We start from the raw sequence: 19744 nt of genomic DNA, 5'->3' as shown, positions 1-19744 counted from the left end.
TTTCCCCCTCCCTCCCTCTTTCCCCCTCCCTCCTTTCCCCCTCCCTCCTTTCCCCCTTCTTCCCTCTTTTCCCCCTCCTTCCCTCTTTTTCTGCCCTCCCTCTTTTCCCCCTCCCTCCCTCTTTTCTCCCTCCCTCCCTCTTTTCTCCCTTCCCTCCCTCCCTCTTTTCTCCCTTCCCTCCCTCCCTCTTTTCTCCCTTCCCTCCCTCCCTCTTTTCTCCCTTCCCTCCCTCCCTCTTTTCTCCCTTCCCTCCCTCCCTCTTTTCTCCCCTCCCTCCCTCTTTTTCCCCCTCCCTCCCTCTTTTTCCCCCTCCCTCCCTCCCTCTTTTTCCCCCTCCCTCCCTCCCTCTTTTTCCCCCTCCCTCCCTCCCTCTTTTGCCCCTCGCTCCCCCTTTTCCCCCCTGCTCCCCCTTTTCCCCCCTCCCTCCCCTTTATCCCCTCCCTCGCTCTTTTCACCGCTCCCTGGCTCTCTCCCTCTTTTTCCCCCTCCCTCCCTCCTTTTTCCCCCTCCCTCCCTCCTTCCTTTTTCCCCTTCCCTCTTTTCCCCTTCCCTCCCTCTTTTTCCTCCCTCCATCCCTCTTTTTCCCCCCTCCCTCTCTTCCCCCGAGCAACTTTGTGATTGGGCAGTTTAAAAAAAAATCACAGCTGTCAGTTTCACAGCTGACAGGTGCTGGGAGCGGGAACAGCGGCTTTCGATATTCAGGACAAGTTCCGGGTTTTCGGCGGGCTTTTTAAAAAGAAATTGACATTTTGCCGACCCCTGCACTCTTCTTGCAGGTCTGACATTCTTGTTTAATCACTTTCAGCACTTGCTCCAGTCAAAATGCACTTCCCCTTTAAGAGTTGCAGGCTGACTTTAAGTCGTGCAGTCTGGCTTGAATTTGTACTCGCCACTCACTGTTCTGTTGCCCTCTGTTTAGGTATGCAGTCACCGAATAGTGGGCTTCGTTCTGGCTGCAATCATGTAAGTGAGCATGTACCAGAAAGTTTCCATGCTGCCTGAATGTGAAGCAACCGGTTTGGGTTACTCGTTCATCGCGATCCCCACGCTCGTTTTCATGCCTTATTGAATTTCCATTTGAAGCACCAAGAGGACAAAATCTGCCAGTCGTGAATTGATTTCCACCTAAAGCTGCTGGTCAACTGTTGTTACAATAATACTGATTAAGAGAGATGTGGGTGAGAAAAAGAGTTGCTGTTCTATCACTTTGAAAACGATATTGCTAAATTAGATAAGACATACATCGTTTAATGTAAGCTTTACTAATGTGTTTATTTTCACCTTTGCCATTTACTTTGATTGTGATAATCCAAGATCCCATTATTATACACAGGTGAACATTTCCTACATTTCTGCTACTGTTTTGCAAATTTGAAAGCTGTCGTCTTCATTAGATTAGTATAATATTGTAATTGTATGTAATAGTCAAAATTAATATGCTACTTTCGAATGCCTACTATAAGCTTTCTTATTGTAATGTCTTTACAACAAACTCTTGCTTCTGGCCCTGACGTAATCCCCATTACTGTAAGCAGCGCAGCTAAGTAATGATCCCTCTTCCCCATAATAGGAGGGAGCAATTCTGGTGACACTATGAATTATGATAATTAATTTAGAATTTATTCTATCTTGGTGAATTTTGCAAACATAAGACATTAATCATTTCAAGATAACCGGGCAGTTAAAATTTCTCATTCATTAAACCAAACAGAGATAAAATTATCTTCTCTGCCAAAATATCCTTATACAAATGTTATTGTATTCAAGTTTATGTTATGATTTCTGCCTACATTATGTTCATTACTCTGTTTTGCCTACCTTATACTACACCAAAGCTCTCACAACTCTGAGCTCTGGAGTTCAAAATTAGCAGTTGTCTTATTTTAAAGTATTAGTCTTTATTCTTCTATCCCTCTTGCTCCCTCTGCTATTTTTCTTTCTGCCTGTCCATTCTTGTGAATTGAACAAAGACAAAAAAGCTGTAAAGCAAAAGGCTCTGTATAGTAACCATCATGGAGCACTGTTCCTGCTGAATAATGTGGAGAATCTGAGCATTCCTTTGGTTCTTGTCAGTTTCATGTTCAGAGCTTTAAAAGTCTTTAAATTGCTACGGCAACAGATTTAGAGTACAAGATGAACATTAGCTATAGTATAGATAGATGCAGACAGTTTTTAAAAAGACTAAGTTTACAGAGAAGACATATATTTTTCAAAAGAGGTACATCACAAGTCTATTATCTAAAGAGAAGAGTGCCCGGCATTATCTTGCGGTTTTCACTCTGAGGCAATGACCAGTTCAGATGCTTATACATTAAAAATGCTGCATGTGTGGCCTCATGTTTTTGAGTTCACTGCAGATGTTTCTGAAGTGGAGACAAGGTGTTTGATGGTTGGCGATGTAGACCCTGAAGAATGTGGCAGCTGCTGTATGGGAAGCTGGTCTTTCAGCATGTTCAGGATGTCATCTAGTTTCTGGTCTATCTGAGTGATCTGTCAACAAAAACAGAAGTCCATCAACTTCACACTCACCCTTTTCATCATCACACTTCCAAGGCAACTGACTTTTTCCCTGATCCATTCACAAACCTTCAATTGTCCCTTGTTCTTCCTATATTTAATGGTGTTTAACTCGTTATAATATGGGAACTTTGGTTGCCAATTTATACACTGCCAAGATGTGGGCCAGTTTATTCAAATTTATTAGCAATGTATTTATTGTACATAAAACTAAAGATTAATACAGTACACTCCAGGTAAAAACTACATTTGTTTGGTTGTAATTTCTGATGAAATGATGGCTTTGTCTATCTATAATGGAGAACTGGATTGCTTTTTAATGCTATCCATTATTTTATAGGAAATAATTTTCACTTTTGCATGTTTTTCCACCGTTTGCACGGAATTCTATGAAAAGATAATTTAATCCTTGAAACAAATCCAGGAAAGTTAAAAATGGTCAAAACTGCCCTGAGATGGGAAAATCGGCATACTAATGAGTGTTCTCTTTTGGTTTCAAGGAGGCTCTTTATTGTAACCTCTGACAGGAATGGACTTTTAAACATACAACAGTACATAAAGGTATTCTTAGTCTGGTGCTCAGTTTTTGTTTGGGATTTTTGGGACTTAAGTTAATTATGAACTCATCGCTATATTGTGTGCAGTTGTTTGAATTGGCATTAGTAAAGGATGAAGACAATAGCAATTTACATTTTATAAATAGGGGCAGTGATTACAAGACTAAAGAGGTAGTTGTAAATTTCTACAAGACAGCGATTAGCTTAAAGTAAGAGTACATCATTTGGAATTTTCTTGGTTGTTCTCCTGATTGGCTGCCTTAATTTTGGTGGAAGGTTGGTGGAATTCCTGGATAAACATGCAAAAGGGATTTCCACCAATCTTCCGTTGAGGTTAAGGAAACCAATTGAGTCAACCTCCGAGGAAATTTCCAGCACTTGTGCAGTTTTTGGTGTTCCAAAAGAGGCAGGCTATTACATCCATACAAAGTGTACAATGACTATTCATCAGAATGATACCAGGGATAAAAAAACTATAGTTTTGAGGAGAAACTTGAAATGCTGAAACTATTTCCATTTGGAGCAGGGAAGACTAAGGAGAAATTTAAGAGAGGTTTTAAAATTATAAATTGTTTTGATGGGCCATTTCCTCTGGTTGGTGGGTCAGTGATGAGGAGGTCGTCAATTTAAAATTGATTCAAAATAAGAGGGTGAGAAGGGATGTCAGTAAAAATTTCTTCATGCAGAAAGGATGCAATGCTTTGCCATGGGGAATAGGTGTGGCAGAGACTATTGCAGTGGTTCTCAAACTTCTTTTCTCCAGCAAAGAGCTGGTACAGTTATGGGGCTGGATCTTGTTCTCCCACCACCGGGGGCCCGCGCTGCCATGATCTTGCGTCTGGTGGGCACTTTGCATATGTACGGCAGCTGCCCCCCACCAATCATGTGGCGGGGGCAGCCTCAGCGATGCCATTCATGGCGTCACCTGTTGAAGGAGCAGCTGCTGGCGCCATTTTTAAAAGGCTGCCTGCCCTGCAAACAGCACAACAGAATGCAGAGTTGACCTTTTCTCCACCTCAGTGGCACCAGCTTTTCCTGGATGGGAAAGTGAAGGCATGTGAGCGCTGAAGATTGGGAACTGAAGGTAAGATCGCTGCGGATTACATTTTAACGCAAAGATGTAATTTAAATATGCAAACTCAGGTCCTGACGCAGAGCAGCGGAGGGGCCGCCACAGAGCTTCCCCGCAGCTGGAAAGATTGGGCCCGGCAATCCCGGCATCGGGTTCCGTGGTGGGCCACTGCTGCTCCGATTTTCTGGCCCCTCCCCCCCCCCCCCACCCCCCGCCACGGAACCTGACATTGGGAGGAGAAGAAGACTTTTCCTGTAGACATTCCTCTAGGCACATATTACTCTTCAGGTCTGACGTAGAATCAGCTTTCACATTAGTTTTGTTTTTCAAGTACTTTTGAAATGTTGTCTGTTACTAGCAATGTAGAAAACATAGCTGTCAATTTACACACAGCAAAATCCCAAAACCAGCAATGAGGTAATGGTCAGATATTTTTAGTTTTGTTGGTTGAGAGAAAAAAAAATTGGCCAGAACACCAGAACTCCCCTGCTCTTATTTGAATAGTGCCATGGAATTTGTTTTATTATTATTTCATGGGATCTGAGCATTACTAGCAAGGCCAGCATTTGTTGCCCATCCCTAATTGCCCTTGAGAAAGTGGTGGTGAGCTGCCTTCTTGAACCATTGCAGTCCAAGTGGTGTAGGTACACCCACAGTGCTATGAGGAAGGAGTTCCAGGATTTTGATCCAGCGACAGTGAAGGAACAGCGATATAGTTCCAAGTCAGGATAGTGTGGAGCTTGGAGGGGAATTTGCAGGTGGCGGTGTTCCCATGTGTCTGCTGCCCTTTTCTTCTAGGTGGTAGAGGTCATGACTTCGTAAGGTGCTGTCGAAGGAAGCTTGGTGAGTTGCTACAGTGCATCTTGTAGATGGTACACACTGCTACCACTGTGCACCAGTGGTGGAAGGAGTTAATGTTGAAGGTGGTGGATGGGGTACAGATCAAGGGGACTGCTTTGTCCTGGATAGCGTATAGCTTCTTAAGTGTTGTTGAAACTGCACTCATTCATAGAGTCATTGAGTTATACAACACAGAAACAGGCCCTTCGGCCCATCGTGTCCAAGCTGGCCATCAAGCACCTCATAGAGTCATAGAGAGATACAGCACTGAAACAGACCCTTTGGCCCACCGCGACTGTGCCAACCATTAAGCACCCATTTATACTAATCCTACATTAATCCCATATTCCCTACCACATCCCCACCTTCCCTCAATTTACCTATCAACCTGCAAGTCTTTGGCTGTGGGAGGAAACCGGAGCATCCGGCGGAAACCCAGGCGGTCACAGGGAGAACTTTCAAACTGCGCACAGGCAGTACCCAGTACCCGGGTCGCTGGAGCTGTGAGGCTGTGGTGCTAACCACTGCGCTATCTATTCTAATCCCATTTTTCAGCACTTGGCCTGTAGCCTTGTATGCTATGGCATTTCAAGTGCTCATCTAAATACTTCTTAAATGTTGTGAGGGTTCCTGCCTGTACCACCTCTTCAGGCAGTGTGTTCCAGATTCCAACCACCCTCTGGGTGAAATCTTTTTTCTTCAAATCCCCTCTAAACCTCCTGTCCCTTACCTTAAATCTATGCTCCCTGGTTATTGACACCTCCGCTAAGGGAAAAAAGTTTTGTCCTATCTATGCCCCTCATAATTTTGTATATCTCAATCAGGTCCCCCCTCAGCCTTCTCTTCACTAAGCAAAACAACCCTAACCTATCCAGTTTCTCTTCACAGCTGAAATGCTCCAGCCCAGGCAACATCCTGGTGAATCTCTTCTGCACCCTCTCCAGTGCAATCACATCCTTCCTATAGTGTGGCGACCAGAATAACTGTGGCCTACCTAGCATTTTATACAGCTCCATCATAACCTCCCTGCTCTTATATTCTATGCCTCGGCTAATCAAGGCAAGTATCCCATATGCCTTCCTAATCACCTTCCTAATTACCTGTGCTGTTGCCTTCAGTGATCTATGGACAAGTACACCAAGGTCCCTCTGACCCTCTGTACTTCCTAGGGTCCTACCATCCATTGTATATTCCCCTGCCTTGTTAGTCCTCCCAAAATGCATCACCTCACACTTCTCCGGATTAAATTCCATCTGCCACTGCTCTGCCCATCTTACTAGCCTATCTATATCGTCCTGTAATCTAAGGCTTTCCTCCTCACTATTTACAACACCAATTTTCGTGTCATCTGCGAACTTACTGATCATACCTCCTATATTCACATCTAAATCATTAACGTACATTACAAACTGCAAGGGTCCCAGCACCAACCCCTGCGATACACCACTGGTCACAGGCTTCTGATTGCAAAAACAACCCTCAACCATCACCCTCTGCCTCCTTCCACGAAGCCAATTTTGGATCCAATTTGCCAAATTGCCATGGATCCCATGGGCTCTTACTTTCTTGACCAATCTCCCATGCGGGACCTTATCAAAAGCCTTACTGAAGTCCATGTAGTCTACATCAACTGCTTTAGCCTCACAAACCCGAAAAATTCAAACAAATTTGTTCGACATGATCTCCCCCTGACAAAGCCAAGCTGACTATTCTTGATTAATCCCTGCCTCTCCGAGTGAAGATTAATCCTGTCTCTCAGAATTTTTTCCAATAGTTTCCCCACCACTGATGATAGACTCACTGGCCTGTAATTACCTGGCTTATCCCTGCTACCCTTCTTGAATAATGGTACCACATTCGCTGTCCTCCAATCCTCTGGCACCTCTCTTGTGGCCAGAGAGGATTTGAAAATTTGTGTCAGAGCCCCTGCAATCTCCTCCCTTCAAGCAAGTGAAAACTATTCCATTAGATTCCTGACTTGTGCCTTGTCGAGGTGGGTGGGCTTTGAGGAGTCAGGAGGTGAGTTACTCACTGCAGAATTCCCAACCTCTGACCAGCTCTTGTAGTCACAGTATTTACATGGCTAATCCAGTTAAGTTTCTGGTCAATGGTAACCCCCAGGATGTTGATGGTGGGGATTCAGCGACAGTAATGCTGTTGAATATCAAGGGGAGATGGTTAGATTCTATCTTGTTGGAGATGGTCATTGCCTGTCACTTCTGTGGCACGAATGTCACTTTCCACTTATCAGTCCAACCCTGAATGTTGTCCAGGTCTTGCTGCATGAAGGCACGGACTGCGTCAGCAGTAGGGGAGGACTTCTGAATGGAACTGGACACTGTGCTAACATCAGTGAACATCCCCAATTCTGACGTTATGATGGAGGGAAGATCATTGATGAGGCAGCTGAAGATGGTTGGGCCTAGAAAAGTGACATCTTCCTTTCTGCTAGGCATGACTCCAACTAGTGGAACGTTTTCTTTTGATTCCCATTGACTTCAATTTCTCTAGACCTCCTTGATCCCACACTCGGTCAAATACTGCCTTGATGTCAAAGGCAGTCACTCTCACCTCACCTCTGGAATTCAGCTTTTTTTGTCCATGTTTGAACCAAGGATGTAATGAGGTGAGAGACGAGTGGCCTGGCGGAAACTAAACTGAGCATCCGTGAGCAGGTTATTATTGCTGACTAAGTGCCACTTGACAGTACTGTCAATGACAACTTCTAATACTTTGCTGATGATTGAGAGTAGACTGATCGGACAATAAATGGTCGGATTGGATTTGTCCTGCTTTTTGTGGACAGGACATACCTGGTCAATTTTCAACATTATCGGGTAGATGCCAGTGTTGGAGTTATACTGGAACAGCTTGGCTAGGGGTGTTAGTTCTGGAGCAGAAGTCTTCAGTACTACAGCCGGGATGTTGTCAGGGCCCATAGCCTTTGCTGTATCCAGTGCCTTCAGCCTTTTCTTGAAATCATGTGGAGTGAATCAAATTGTCTGAAGACTGACACCTGTGATGCTGGGGACCTCAGGAGGAGGCCAAGATGGATCATCCACGACACACTTCTGGCTGAAGACAGTTGCAAATGTTTCAGCCTTGTCTTTTGCACTGACGTGCTGGGCTCCCCTATTGTTGAGGAGGGGTACGTTTGTGGAGCTTCTTTCTCCAGTTACTTGTTTAATTGTCCACAACCATTCACAACTAGATTTTTTTTATTATTCTTTTTGGGGATAGGGGCATTGCTGGCTATGCCAGCATTTATTGCCCATCCCTAACGGCCCTTGAGAAGGTGGTGGTGAGCTGCCTTCTTAAACTGCTGCAGTCCTTGGGGTGTAGGTAAACCAACAGTACTGTTAGGAAGGGAGTTCCAGGATTTTGACCCAGTGACAGTGACGGAATGGCGATATAGTTCCAAGTCAGGAAAATGTGTGGCTTGGAGGGGAACTTGCAGGTGGTGGTGTTCCCATGCATCTGCTCCCCTTGTCCTTCTAAGTGGTAGAGGTCGCGGGTTTGTAAGGTGCTGTCGAAGGAGCCTTGGTGAGTTGCTGCAGTGCATCTTGTGGATGGTACACACTGCTGCCACTGTGCATCAGTGGTGAAGGGAGTGAATGTTGAAGGTGGTGGATGGGGTGCCAATTAAGTGGGCTGCTTTGTCCTGGATAGTGTCAAGCTTCTTAAGTGTTGTTGGAGCTGCACCCATCCAGGCAAGTGGAGAGTATGCCATCACCCTCTTGACTTGTTCCTTGTAGATGGTGGACAGGCACTGGGGAGACAGGAGGTGAGTTACCCGCCACAGAGTTCCCAGCTTCTGACCTTCTCTTGTAGCCACAGCATTTATCTGGATGGTCCAATTTAGTTTCTGGTCAATGGTCACCCCAAGGATGTTGATAGTGGGGGATTCAGTGATGGTCATGCCATTGAACATCAAGGGGAGATGGTTAGATTCTCTCTTGTTTGAGATGCCCGTTGCCTGGCACTTGTGTGGTGCGAAAATTACTTGCCACTTATCAGCCCAAGCCTGGATGTTGTCCAGGTCTTGCTGCATTTCTGTACATGGGCTGCTTCAGTATCTGAGGAGTTGTGACTGTGGCAGGACTGCAGAACTTTGACCTGACCCATTGGTTGTGGGCTCACGTAGCTCTGTTTAACGCGTGCACTTCCGCTGTTTAGCATGCACATAGTCCTGTGTTGTAGCTTCACTAGGTTGGCACCTCATTTTTAGGCTTCTCCTGTACTCCTCCTTGAACCAGGATTGATCCCCTGTCTTGATGGTAAGGGTAGAGTGAGGGATATGCCTGGCCATAAGGTTACAGATTGTAGTTGAGTACAATTCTGCTGCGGCTGATGGCCCACAGCGCCTCATGGATGCCTGGTTTTGAATTGCTAGACCTGTTCGGAACCTATTCCATTTATCACAGTGGTAGTGCCACATAACACGATGGAGGTATCAGTGAGAAGACAGGACTCCCTCTCCAAAGGAGCTATGCGGTGGTCACTTTTTCAGTACTGTCATAGACAGATGCATCTGTAGCGGGTAGATTGGTGAGATCGAGGTCAAGAAGGTTTTTCCCTCTTGTTGGTTCTCTCACAACCTACTGCAGGCCCAGTTTGATGGATATGTCCTTTAAGGCTTGGGCAGCTTGGTCAGTAGAGGTGCTATCAAGCCACTCTTTGTGATGGACATTGAAGTCCCCCACCCAAAGTACATTCTGTGTCCTTGCTACCCTCAGTGTTTCTTTTGTCCATCTGAGAGGTCACACGGAACCTGGGTTTAACATATCATCTGAAAGGCGGCACCTCCAATCGTGCAGCACTCCCTCAGTACTGCACTGGAGTGTCAGCCTAAATTTAGTACTCAAGTCTCTGGAGTCGGACATGAACACATGACCTTCTGACTAGAAGATGAGCATGCTCCCACTAAACCATAGCTGACACACTTTGTTATAGGTGATTTTATATCTGCACCACCACAAATAAACATAAACAGCTGCTATAGTTATTTTTCTGACCATAGTGTCAGGCAAACCCCCCACCTACCAAGACTGAGGCACACATTATTTCACCACATGAACATTAAAGCTTAAAATTGAAAGCCCTGACTGGAAGGACATTTGCATAGTACCAGCAGTGTTGGAGCAATGGGGACCCAATCGTTGCTTCCCAAATACACAGAAGAAGTGGTCAGACCAGTTTTAGTTAATTGACTAACTGGCTGTTGCAGAGAATTTGAACTTCCAACAAAGGATTTTGGAGACAAAGCTGTGTGCTCATGGAGTAAAGATCTCTCCTGTAACTGAAGCAATAATTACAGCCTCTCCTGTCTGCCTGCTTCCATCTCCTTCCCACTGAACTGAATCTTGTGAAAACACGTGACACTCAAAGAGAGAAAAGTTTCCTACGTGAACAAGGTTTTAAGAAGATTACTGGGCCCTAACAAAAAGCAAGGCTACTTACAAAAGGACTACAGTGAGCTCGAAGCACCATAACAAGATATTGCCTCAAACTCGTCTCTACTATATTTTCCTCTTCTCATTTCTGTTCCTATCTGCATGTGCATATCACGTGTGCATGCTCGCATGGGCGTGTCGTATATCCGTAGGTGTGAACCGTATTACAGCTTAAGTTTAAGTTTTAACAAAATTTCATCTTCTTTAAACCTCAGAAAGCCTATGTGAATTGGTTTCTTTGTCTTATAATTGGAAAGTTGTGAACAAGGATTCACAAAAATGGGAGCTCAAAACACCGTGTGTTTAAAATTAAACCCTGTTACACTAAGACCAGGTAAAGACAGCAAAAGGCCCCTAGACACATTTCTCACCTGGTCGTAACACATAGTAAGGCAAAACCTACTGGCACCCATACAGATGACCATTGAGAATTTGCATTGCAAACCTGTACTGACCTCCCCTTATATCTGGGAAATGAAAGTCACAATTGCGATTGTTAATCAACAGATTGTGAGTAAACATGTGCAGTTGTTTTTTGTGTTGTTACCAGTGCTCTGGAATCAAGCCTGCAGTGTAAAAGCAGAAGCCGAAGCTGAACCATTTCTCCTAGGATCTTAGAATTTGCAACATTGAAGGGGGCTATTCAGCCCGTTGTGCCTGCACTGATGCTAGCTCTTCAACTGGATCCAACTGAATCAATTTCAATTAATTCAAATACCCTGCACTTTTCTGATGTCCTTTCATATTCTTAATTTTCAAATAGAGTAGCAGTTCCCTATTAAATTATGTTATAATCTCTGCCTCAATAGCCACTTATAAAACATTCAGGTTTTCTGACCATCCATCGTAATCTTAGTGGAAACTCTGGAGAAACAGTGTAAACCATTTATTCCATGTCTCTAGAAAATTCTGCAATCTTCCACAAGCCAAAAGACTTGCAGGTTGGGAGGTAAATTGGCCATTATAAATTGCCCCTAGTATAGGTAGGTGGTAGGGAAATATAGGGACAGGTGGGGATGTGGTAGGAATATGGGATTAGTGTAGGATTAGTATAAATGGGTGGTTGATGGTCGGCACAGACTCGGTGGGCCGAAGGGCCTGTTTCAGTGCTGTATCTCTAAACTAAACTAAACTAAACTAAAAGTTATGACTAACATTAGGGAGAACCTCACGGAAACACAGGCACCAATATTCTAATAACCTTCTTTGAAAACAATTTCTTCTAATTTAATACTGTCCTGCTGCCATTTATTTGCGGGAAGACAGCGGAAGCCTCTTTTAAGTTTGTAAGCAGAATTTCTGCCATACTTTCTGTGACGCTTTGGTGGCAAAATTCCTGACTAATTTTCATTATTTATTTCTCAAGACCTTTATGATTCTATAACCCTGTACAAGCAGGTTTACTTGTACAACAAATATGCATTGTGGAACAGGTATAATGCAAATAGACCCATTGCTGGAGAAATTGTATATTTCCTTTCAATGCTTGTAAAAAGTTCACACAATGGGCAATGACATCTTGCAAGTTGCAGCTTCTTTGACTGCACAGCTGAGTGTGTACTAACAAATAACATTTCACTGTGAGGACTTTTTGTGACAGCATAAAAGTTAAAAAAGCTCTTGATTTTTGTCCCCTTTTCCTCTGTAAGGCACTACCTGTGATTGTCAGGGTGGTGGCAGACACCCTGCTCCCAGCTCTGTGCCAGCATTGTTCCGATCTGTAGATGTTGCATAAAAGGAGGCCTGAGGTACTAATCTCCTTCTGATTCCTGTCTTTTTATTACTTCACTCTCACCTTTCCTCTGTTCCACCACTCCCTTATGAGTGGCACCTGGTTATCCCTTGACACTACCACTGAAGAGCATGGTTAAAATGGAAAATTTGGTGAAATTGAAATCCATCTCATCAGTAACATTGCACACTGATTTGCTGCTCAATACACTGTCGCACTATAGTGGTTTTTACTTCAGTATTTATGAATAGGATGATTCACTTGTCTGTTAAAGGCAAATTATTTCTGAATTGGGCAGATTTACAGGATTACAGGTTAACAGGTTAATTGAACAGCCCAAAATAGACCCCTCAAAAATCTCAGCTAAAAGCCCACCATGGTGAGTGTTGGAAGATGCTGCATTTATTGTGAAATAACCTTGAACTATTTAGTCCCCTCCCATTTCCTTTTATTTTTGAATTCCAGTTGAAAAATTTGTAGGAGCAGAGATGAATGTGATGCAATGATATCACTTCGGAACCGATCATACACTTGTTTTCAAACCTAATGAAGTGTCTTGCTTTACCAGCCAACAATGCATTTCAACAATGCAATGAAAGACAAATGGCACAACCTCTGTGTAGTCCGGTGATGAAGACTATAATTAAATACCTGCGTTTGTGCAGTATATGTGAAATGTGACATGACCTGTACTTTTCTTTCTCAGTTGTCAGGATTTGTTGTTAATCCTCTTCTAGGAATGTATTGTTTAACCCAAGTTTGGAGCAGAAGCTTTATAATTAAAGTCACTCCTCTCCTCACACCTTTACTTCCTCTTTCTACCCAACCCAACCAGCTAAAATTAGTCACTGTGTCCTCCTCTTTCCACAATATTTACTTTACCTTAATATGGTTCACTCATTCTCATGTATTTTTGCCTTATTAAGATAACAAACACATTGATAAAACATCTAACTAACTCTACATTTGTAACTAACATAAATGAGTTTGTAGTTGATGATGGTGGATAGATGTGTCACATGGAGGGTGATGGCTTGAGAAGGGCTATCTAAACAGCATTGCTGAATGGAGGTTATTGGTCAAGGTAATGCATGACAATGTGAAATTCCAACATCCACAGCTAATTGCTAACCAGTTATTTGTATTTTCTATTTGTGTCACAGGCAATTTCTATTCTCTCTTTCTAAAACATTTTTTGTTTATCCAGGAATTCAAATTACGCATCTCTTATCTCCTGTTAAGGGTATTGTTAAAGGGAAGGGGCGGGAGAAAATTTCTCCATTTAAATTTCTGTGCTCATATCCATACAGCCAACGGAACCAGCTGTCTCTCATTTATCACAGCAAAGGTCAGCCTCATCAAGTTTAATCCAGTCCTGTGATTGTATATGACATAAGACAGAGAGCAAGCGAAAAGAAATGCAAACTAAACGAAGGGTAATAAATTTCCAAGCTCAGTTTAATAGTTGGCCATTGGTCAGAAGACAGGGTTTTCTCCCTCAAAAGTGCTTCTGTTCATTTTGGGAAATTAATTTAATCTTTGGACAATTCTGCCATCAAACTAAACTATTTTGTTCAAGCATTGGAATGGTGCTATCCTGAAACAACACAGTAAAATGTGGATTGGCGTTCCCCGAATAATGAGCTTCCGGTCACAGCTCCCACCATTATTGGGAGGGGAATACTTAGTTGGAGGCCAGGCATTTCTTCACATAAATAGAGGGAAAATTGGAGGTACAGTACTCCTTGGCTACTCTTACAGACGTCTGGAGCAGTGTATATTGTTGCCATCCTGGTATTGTTGGTCTCCTTTGTATCCTCTTGACTTGTAAAACTTATGTTGAATTTATTTCACAGTGATACTTCTGGCAATAGCCCCAAGTTTGGCAGAAGTTCTGCAACGTAAATGAGGTGCTGACATTCATCTAATGAGGGGGGTTTTGCTGGTAACTGTGGAGTCATCAGCACCCAGTATTACAACCACCGTAGTGGCTTGTTCCGCAGTTTTCTGATCACCGGCATTTGTCCATACTGCCACTGGTAGAGGCCAGAAACAAAGCAGTATATTTTCCTGATTCTTGTGCCCAGGAAACACCCTGAGCGTGCACTTGCCATAGACACAGGCCAATCAAACCAATGCTAATGAGCCATGAGGCAGTATGGGAGATGAGATACTGTTCTTAAAGCTTGATTGAAACAGTAAAGGAGATGAAAAACAAAGGTCAGAATAATAGGGCAAGATTTTAACTCACTTAAAACCCATTCTCTTGCACAGAGTTAAAATCAGGCCCTAAGAGCTGAAAGTCACACTTCTGAACAGAATGTAATCAAAACTGCTCTATGATGCACAATTCATCTTTCACAGTGGGACGCTGGGGTCCAATTGTCTCAATTGCTGCATTTTATCCTTTTAAGTCAAGAGAGAGAGAACTGCCACGTGTTAGTGGGTGATGACATGAGCAAGTCTAATATACCAAGGGACATGAATGTGACAAATGGTTTTCTTCAAGGAACTTGGCAATGGTTGGTGATAGTAGTGCAAGGTGTTTGGAAATAACCAATATCTTGTCTATAGTATGGCCTCTAAATCCATTTTATACTGAATGTGAAACCAATCTTAAGAGATTTTATATTGTTTGTGAGCTTTTCGCTTGAAGTATGAAAAGTCTATTGATAAACATTCAGAACAAGAATCAGCCAGCCATGGGAACACTGTTGAGTAGTATTAAGGTTAATGGATTGAGTCCACCTTGATTTTGCCCTAAATTAATGGTGGCAGTGTGGTGCCACAGTGTGCTGTGGTGTGGTAGGACATCAATACCTAAGGAACGTTTCTGATCTCAAACTCGCCTTAGAGGAGTAGCCAAATGAAAGCAAGGCATTTTTTGAAGCAACAGGGGGATAGGATATCAGAATACAAAATACGCAAGAGCCACTTTCATTACCCTTCCGTAGCCAATTACAGAGTGGCATTGGCAGAGGCCTCCGTGCCTGTTGACAAGATAAACAAATACAGTCATGAACAGTTTCAACAGCTAGAATTTATTACTGTGATTCCACTCCATTTGCAACAGGTTGAGAAGGTTCAATTGGATGTTCACTAGTGTTTTTCAGTCAAGGTTGCAACATACTGTGCACCTCTGAGGGGAATTCAATATGATCCAACATCAATTCCGCTTCAGAGACAAAGGTCCCAATATGTACTGGGGTGAGAGTTCTAAGTGGGCTTGGGGAGTTCTGGTCATTTGAGTTTTAACCACAGCATGTGTGTGTTTTTTTTTTAACAGGTTCCCTGGCCGGAAGTCAGTCTGATTGACAGGCTTGGGCGCCTGTTGGATGGGAAACACTCCAGAAGGGCTGCAGCCCAGGAGCAGGTGGGTTTCCTGCTCTGCAGGAGAGAAGCATGAATGAGGGAGGTGGGTACAGTGTGGTTTGGAAGGTTGGGGTGATTGCGGGGGATCAGAGAGCGATCAAGGGCGGAGTTGGAAATTCGATGATCGTGAGGGTGGGGGGGAGCAGGTTAGCTTGTGAGGGCCAGGGGGAGGTGGGAGCAACCATTCCTGCTGCATCTTTCTCATAAGCAGTGCTGGAAAAGTACTTACCTCTTCCATGCAGCAGTTCTTGCCTCCCTTTAGCTGCTGAATTTCCCATGGTCCAGGAAACCTGGACGGCCAGCATTAAAGTTGGAAGAGAGGTAAAATCTGAGGCATGCATCCTCATTAAAATATTTAAATTAGTAGCCCGCCTGCTGGGAGCAGCTTGGTCATACATCCCTAGTCCTGCCTCCATTAAAACTGGAAGTGGGTAGGTTTGAGTTTGAGATTTAAAAAATTTTAATATACCACCTGACCCAAACTTACCCGTTTTTGGGGGTTAAAAAGTGTTAAATATAGATTGAAAAGGATAGCATTAAATTGAGATTAATAGATGCTCTAAGCTGAAATGAGTCCAAAAAAAATTGGATATTTAAACTTTAACTTCGGTCCAAGGCCCTGGCATTGAGATTTCCACCAAGAGATGTGTAGGATTGCTATAAATCAAGACAATTTCGAGGGTTAAGTACTTAGATATGGTAAAGGATTGTTGGAGTCAAGTCTCAGACTGTTTACAAATTTGCAACTGTGAATGAACAAAATCTGTTTCTTGTATGTTAATCCAATAATTTGCTTGGCAATCCTACCAATGCAGCGCCAACACCAATAGGATATAGATAAACTAGGAAAGTGGGCAAGGGATTGGCGAATGGAATTTAACGCAGACAAATGCAAAGTGATGCATTTTAGGAAGTTAAACCAGGACAGGACATATACAGTGAATGGCAGGGCCCTGGGGAGTGTTCTTGAGCAGAGAGACCGTGGGGTGCAAGTACATAGTTCCCTGAAAGTGGCAACACAGGTAGACAGGGTGGTGAAGAAGGCATGTGGCATGTTTGCCTTCATCGGCCGAGGCATTGAGTACAAGAGTTGGGACGTCATGTTACAGTTGTACATAACGTTGGTTAGGCTGCATTTGTTGTACTGTGTGCAGTTCTGGTCGCTGCACTACAGGAAAGATGTGATTAAGCTAGAGAGGGTGCAGAAAAGATTCACAAGGATGTTTCCTGGTTTGGAGGGCTTGAGTTCTAAAGAGAGATTGGATAGGCTGGGTCTGTTTTCCCTGGAGCGAAGGAGGCTGAGAGGGGACATGATAGAGGTATATAAAATTATGAGAGGCATAGATAGGGTAGATAGCCAGAGTCTGTTTCCCATAGTAGGGGTGACTAAAACTAGAGGGCATAGATTTAAGGTGAGAGGGAGGAGGTTTAAAGGGGATCAAAGGGGTACATTTTTCACACAAAGAATAGTGGGTATCTGGAATGAGCTGCCTGAGGAGGTGGTGGAGGCAGGAACAGGAGCGACATTTAAAAGGCATCTGGACAGGTACTTGAATGAGCAAGGCATAGAGGGATATGGAATTAATGCAGGCAGGTGGGATGAGTATAGATAGGCATTATGGTCGACATGGACGCGGTGGGCCACAGGGCCTGTTTCTATGCTGTACGACTCTATGAATCTATGACCAATCTACCAGGGATCAGATGGCTGCGTTGCCACCATTAGGCCGGATATTAGTCTGTGGGCAGGCAGATAGTCCTTTATTTCTGTAGTCCTTGCCGCAGGGCTAAGGAAATATATTGAGGGTATGCAAAACGACCATTGAATGGACAGAGAAATCTCATAGAAATGTGCCATTATTCTTCATGTTTGGTAAGTAACCAATTAAATGAATTAAACCTTTAAACTCTCGCTCAGCTTGTTTTACTGAAAAATGGTTTAAGGAAGCTAGCAGAGTTCAATTATACTAGAGCCATGAGTGTTGTACAAAACAAATCATGTTAATATAGTACCCGTTGCTATAAATATGATTTTCAAAGATTTAAATACTGCAGACTTATCGCATTGCCTTAGATAAATGTGCATACTTATCCACCCAGATATGAGTAAGCCTTAAGTTAAGAAGCATCAAATTAATTAAAGCCATTACAGTCATATCAGCAGCTCTGCTCCAGCTGCGCACCATCTGTTGTATCACACTGCTTAACCAGCAGCATCCTCATGTGCTCTTTTATTTTGCCTGATTTTTGTTACAAAGACCTGTTTAAGACTTTTGTTTCAAAATGATTATAAAATAATCACCTGTACACTCAAAACCAGTCTCCAAGTTTGTGTGCACAACTACATAAAGAAAATGGATATTGGTAACAGAATTCTGGATACACTGTGGAGTGTGCACAAACATTCTGTGGGTGAATGAATGTTTTACATTTCTTTTCCTGTAAAGTTAAATCTTTTTAGCTATTTTACCAGCCAATTCTAACCATGTAGAATTCTAGCATGGTGGTAAATTCTTGTCGGTCTTTGAAATTATCTGGGTGTGGCGTATTGAAATTGAAATATCGGGGGCATTTTTAATTATACCCATCTGGCAGTGGGCAGTTAAAGTCTCCCAGGAGACATACCCTTTGAGGTCCCACTCCCTTCCTGCAGTCTTTAATTTTAACTCCTCTTCTGAGCAGGTGGCCAGGGCACCTGCTGGAAACCTTCTTTAAACATGCAGATTGGGCTCCAAATAGATCATCAGAGCATGACCATTATTTTAACTCGTAACCTGAATGGGGAATCCATTGTGTCAAGGGGCAGAATTTTAACCTGTAAGGGAGGGTGGGTGCCGGTGCATGGAGTGGGGGTTGGTTTAAGCATCAAAACATGTCAGAAGGTCACAAACCAGACATGATCCCACTTAATTCTGCATTTAACAGGTGTGCTTCTGAAGGCATGTGGCAAAGCCCCATGGGGATGGCAGCTCTGTGAATTAAATATGTAAAAAGGTAATTGAAAACCCATTTAACCCTGCATTCTGGCTTTAACTGCGAGCGCATGGGTTTTCCAAGCTCTGAAACTCGCCAGGGTCAACAAGGTGATGGCACAGCGGGGATTGATGGGGCTGTGAAATTGACAGGCTGGGAAGCCTTTAAATACTGAAACAGGACAGCTGCTTCCTTGCCTACGTGAAAGGCTTTTGCTCACAGGACTTGCTCTGAGATGTGCTTTCACTGTGTCGCAGGTAATTTGCAACATTTTGAAGGTCATTTCTGCTACCTTGGACTTTTCTCACTTTGATCTGCACTTCCCTGCTGTCAGCCTTCACTACAGCATTGGAGCCAATCAAAAAGGGTTCCATTCCATCAATGTTCAGCTGCTCTGTGACCACTGGGATGTTTTCATGCATGTCTGTGCAAGATATCCTGGGATCTGCCAAGCTTCTTCCAGAATGCACCAGTCACATCTCCCTCAGATCTTCGCACCTCCAAATACAGTCAGTGGATGACTCCTTGGAGATAAGGGCTACCATTTAAAGATGTGGCTGATGACCTGAGAGGAGCCCTATCACTGAGTCACAGGAAAGATACAACTGGAGCCACATGATCACAAGACCGGTCATAGAGCAAGTCATTGGTTTGTTGAAGGTGCAGTTCAGGTGCCTAGACTGATCTGGGGGCACCCTTCAGTTTATACCAGCAAGTGTCTCCCAAATGGTAGTGGTCTGCTGTTCCTTGCATAGTGCTGCAGAGACAACTGGAGATGCAGAAGGACGTAGGTGAGGACCACTCAGCATCCTCAGATGAGGAAGAAGAAGAGCAGCTGTGGGAGGAGCTGGATGAGGAGGAGCCTGATGTGGCCAGGGTCCCTGCAGCTACTCACTGAGCTGCTTGCCGAGTTGCCAGCGAAGCATGCAACAGACTCATACAGGCATGATTCGGACAACTTGAGTGAGTGAAGCCTTATGGTATACTAATACTGAATCCACAACCACCTTGCTCGTTTTCTACTCTGGTCATACCATTCTCCTCAAGGCTGATGCCCATTTGGCAGGCGAGAAGCAACAGTGGAGATAACTGGACAATGGAAACGTAAAATAAAGTTCATGCTTCCTTAATATTTTCAAAAAGATTAACACAGTGACATGTTATAAACACTCTTGTGGAACTAAAAAGTCTTCCTCTTCCTTTTCCTATTACTTCTATGTGATGCTAC

The 19744-nt window shown here is 43.6% G+C and overlaps 1 protein-coding gene across 1 annotated transcript in view; it reads right to left on the bottom strand.

Moving 5' to 3' along the window:
• Window positions 1-1284: 1284 nt before the first annotated feature.
• The window catches only part of kcnq1.2 (potassium voltage-gated channel, KQT-like subfamily, member 1.2), a 1015894-nt gene continuing 997434 nt past the window's right edge, over window positions 1285-19744 (bottom strand). Inside the window, exon 19 of the mRNA XM_068050636.1 lies at window positions 1285-2490. Coding sequence (XP_067906737.1) covers window positions 2335-2490 — 156 coding nt within the window. The 3' untranslated portion in view covers window positions 1285-2334. The remainder of the gene's footprint in view (window positions 2491-19744) is intronic.

Source organism: Heterodontus francisci, chromosome 18, assembly GCF_036365525.1.
Source record: "Heterodontus francisci isolate sHetFra1 chromosome 18, sHetFra1.hap1, whole genome shotgun sequence".
Lineage (NCBI taxonomy): Eukaryota > Metazoa > Chordata > Chondrichthyes > Heterodontiformes > Heterodontidae > Heterodontus > Heterodontus francisci.
This window is presented reverse-complemented; position numbering and strand designations above follow the sequence as displayed.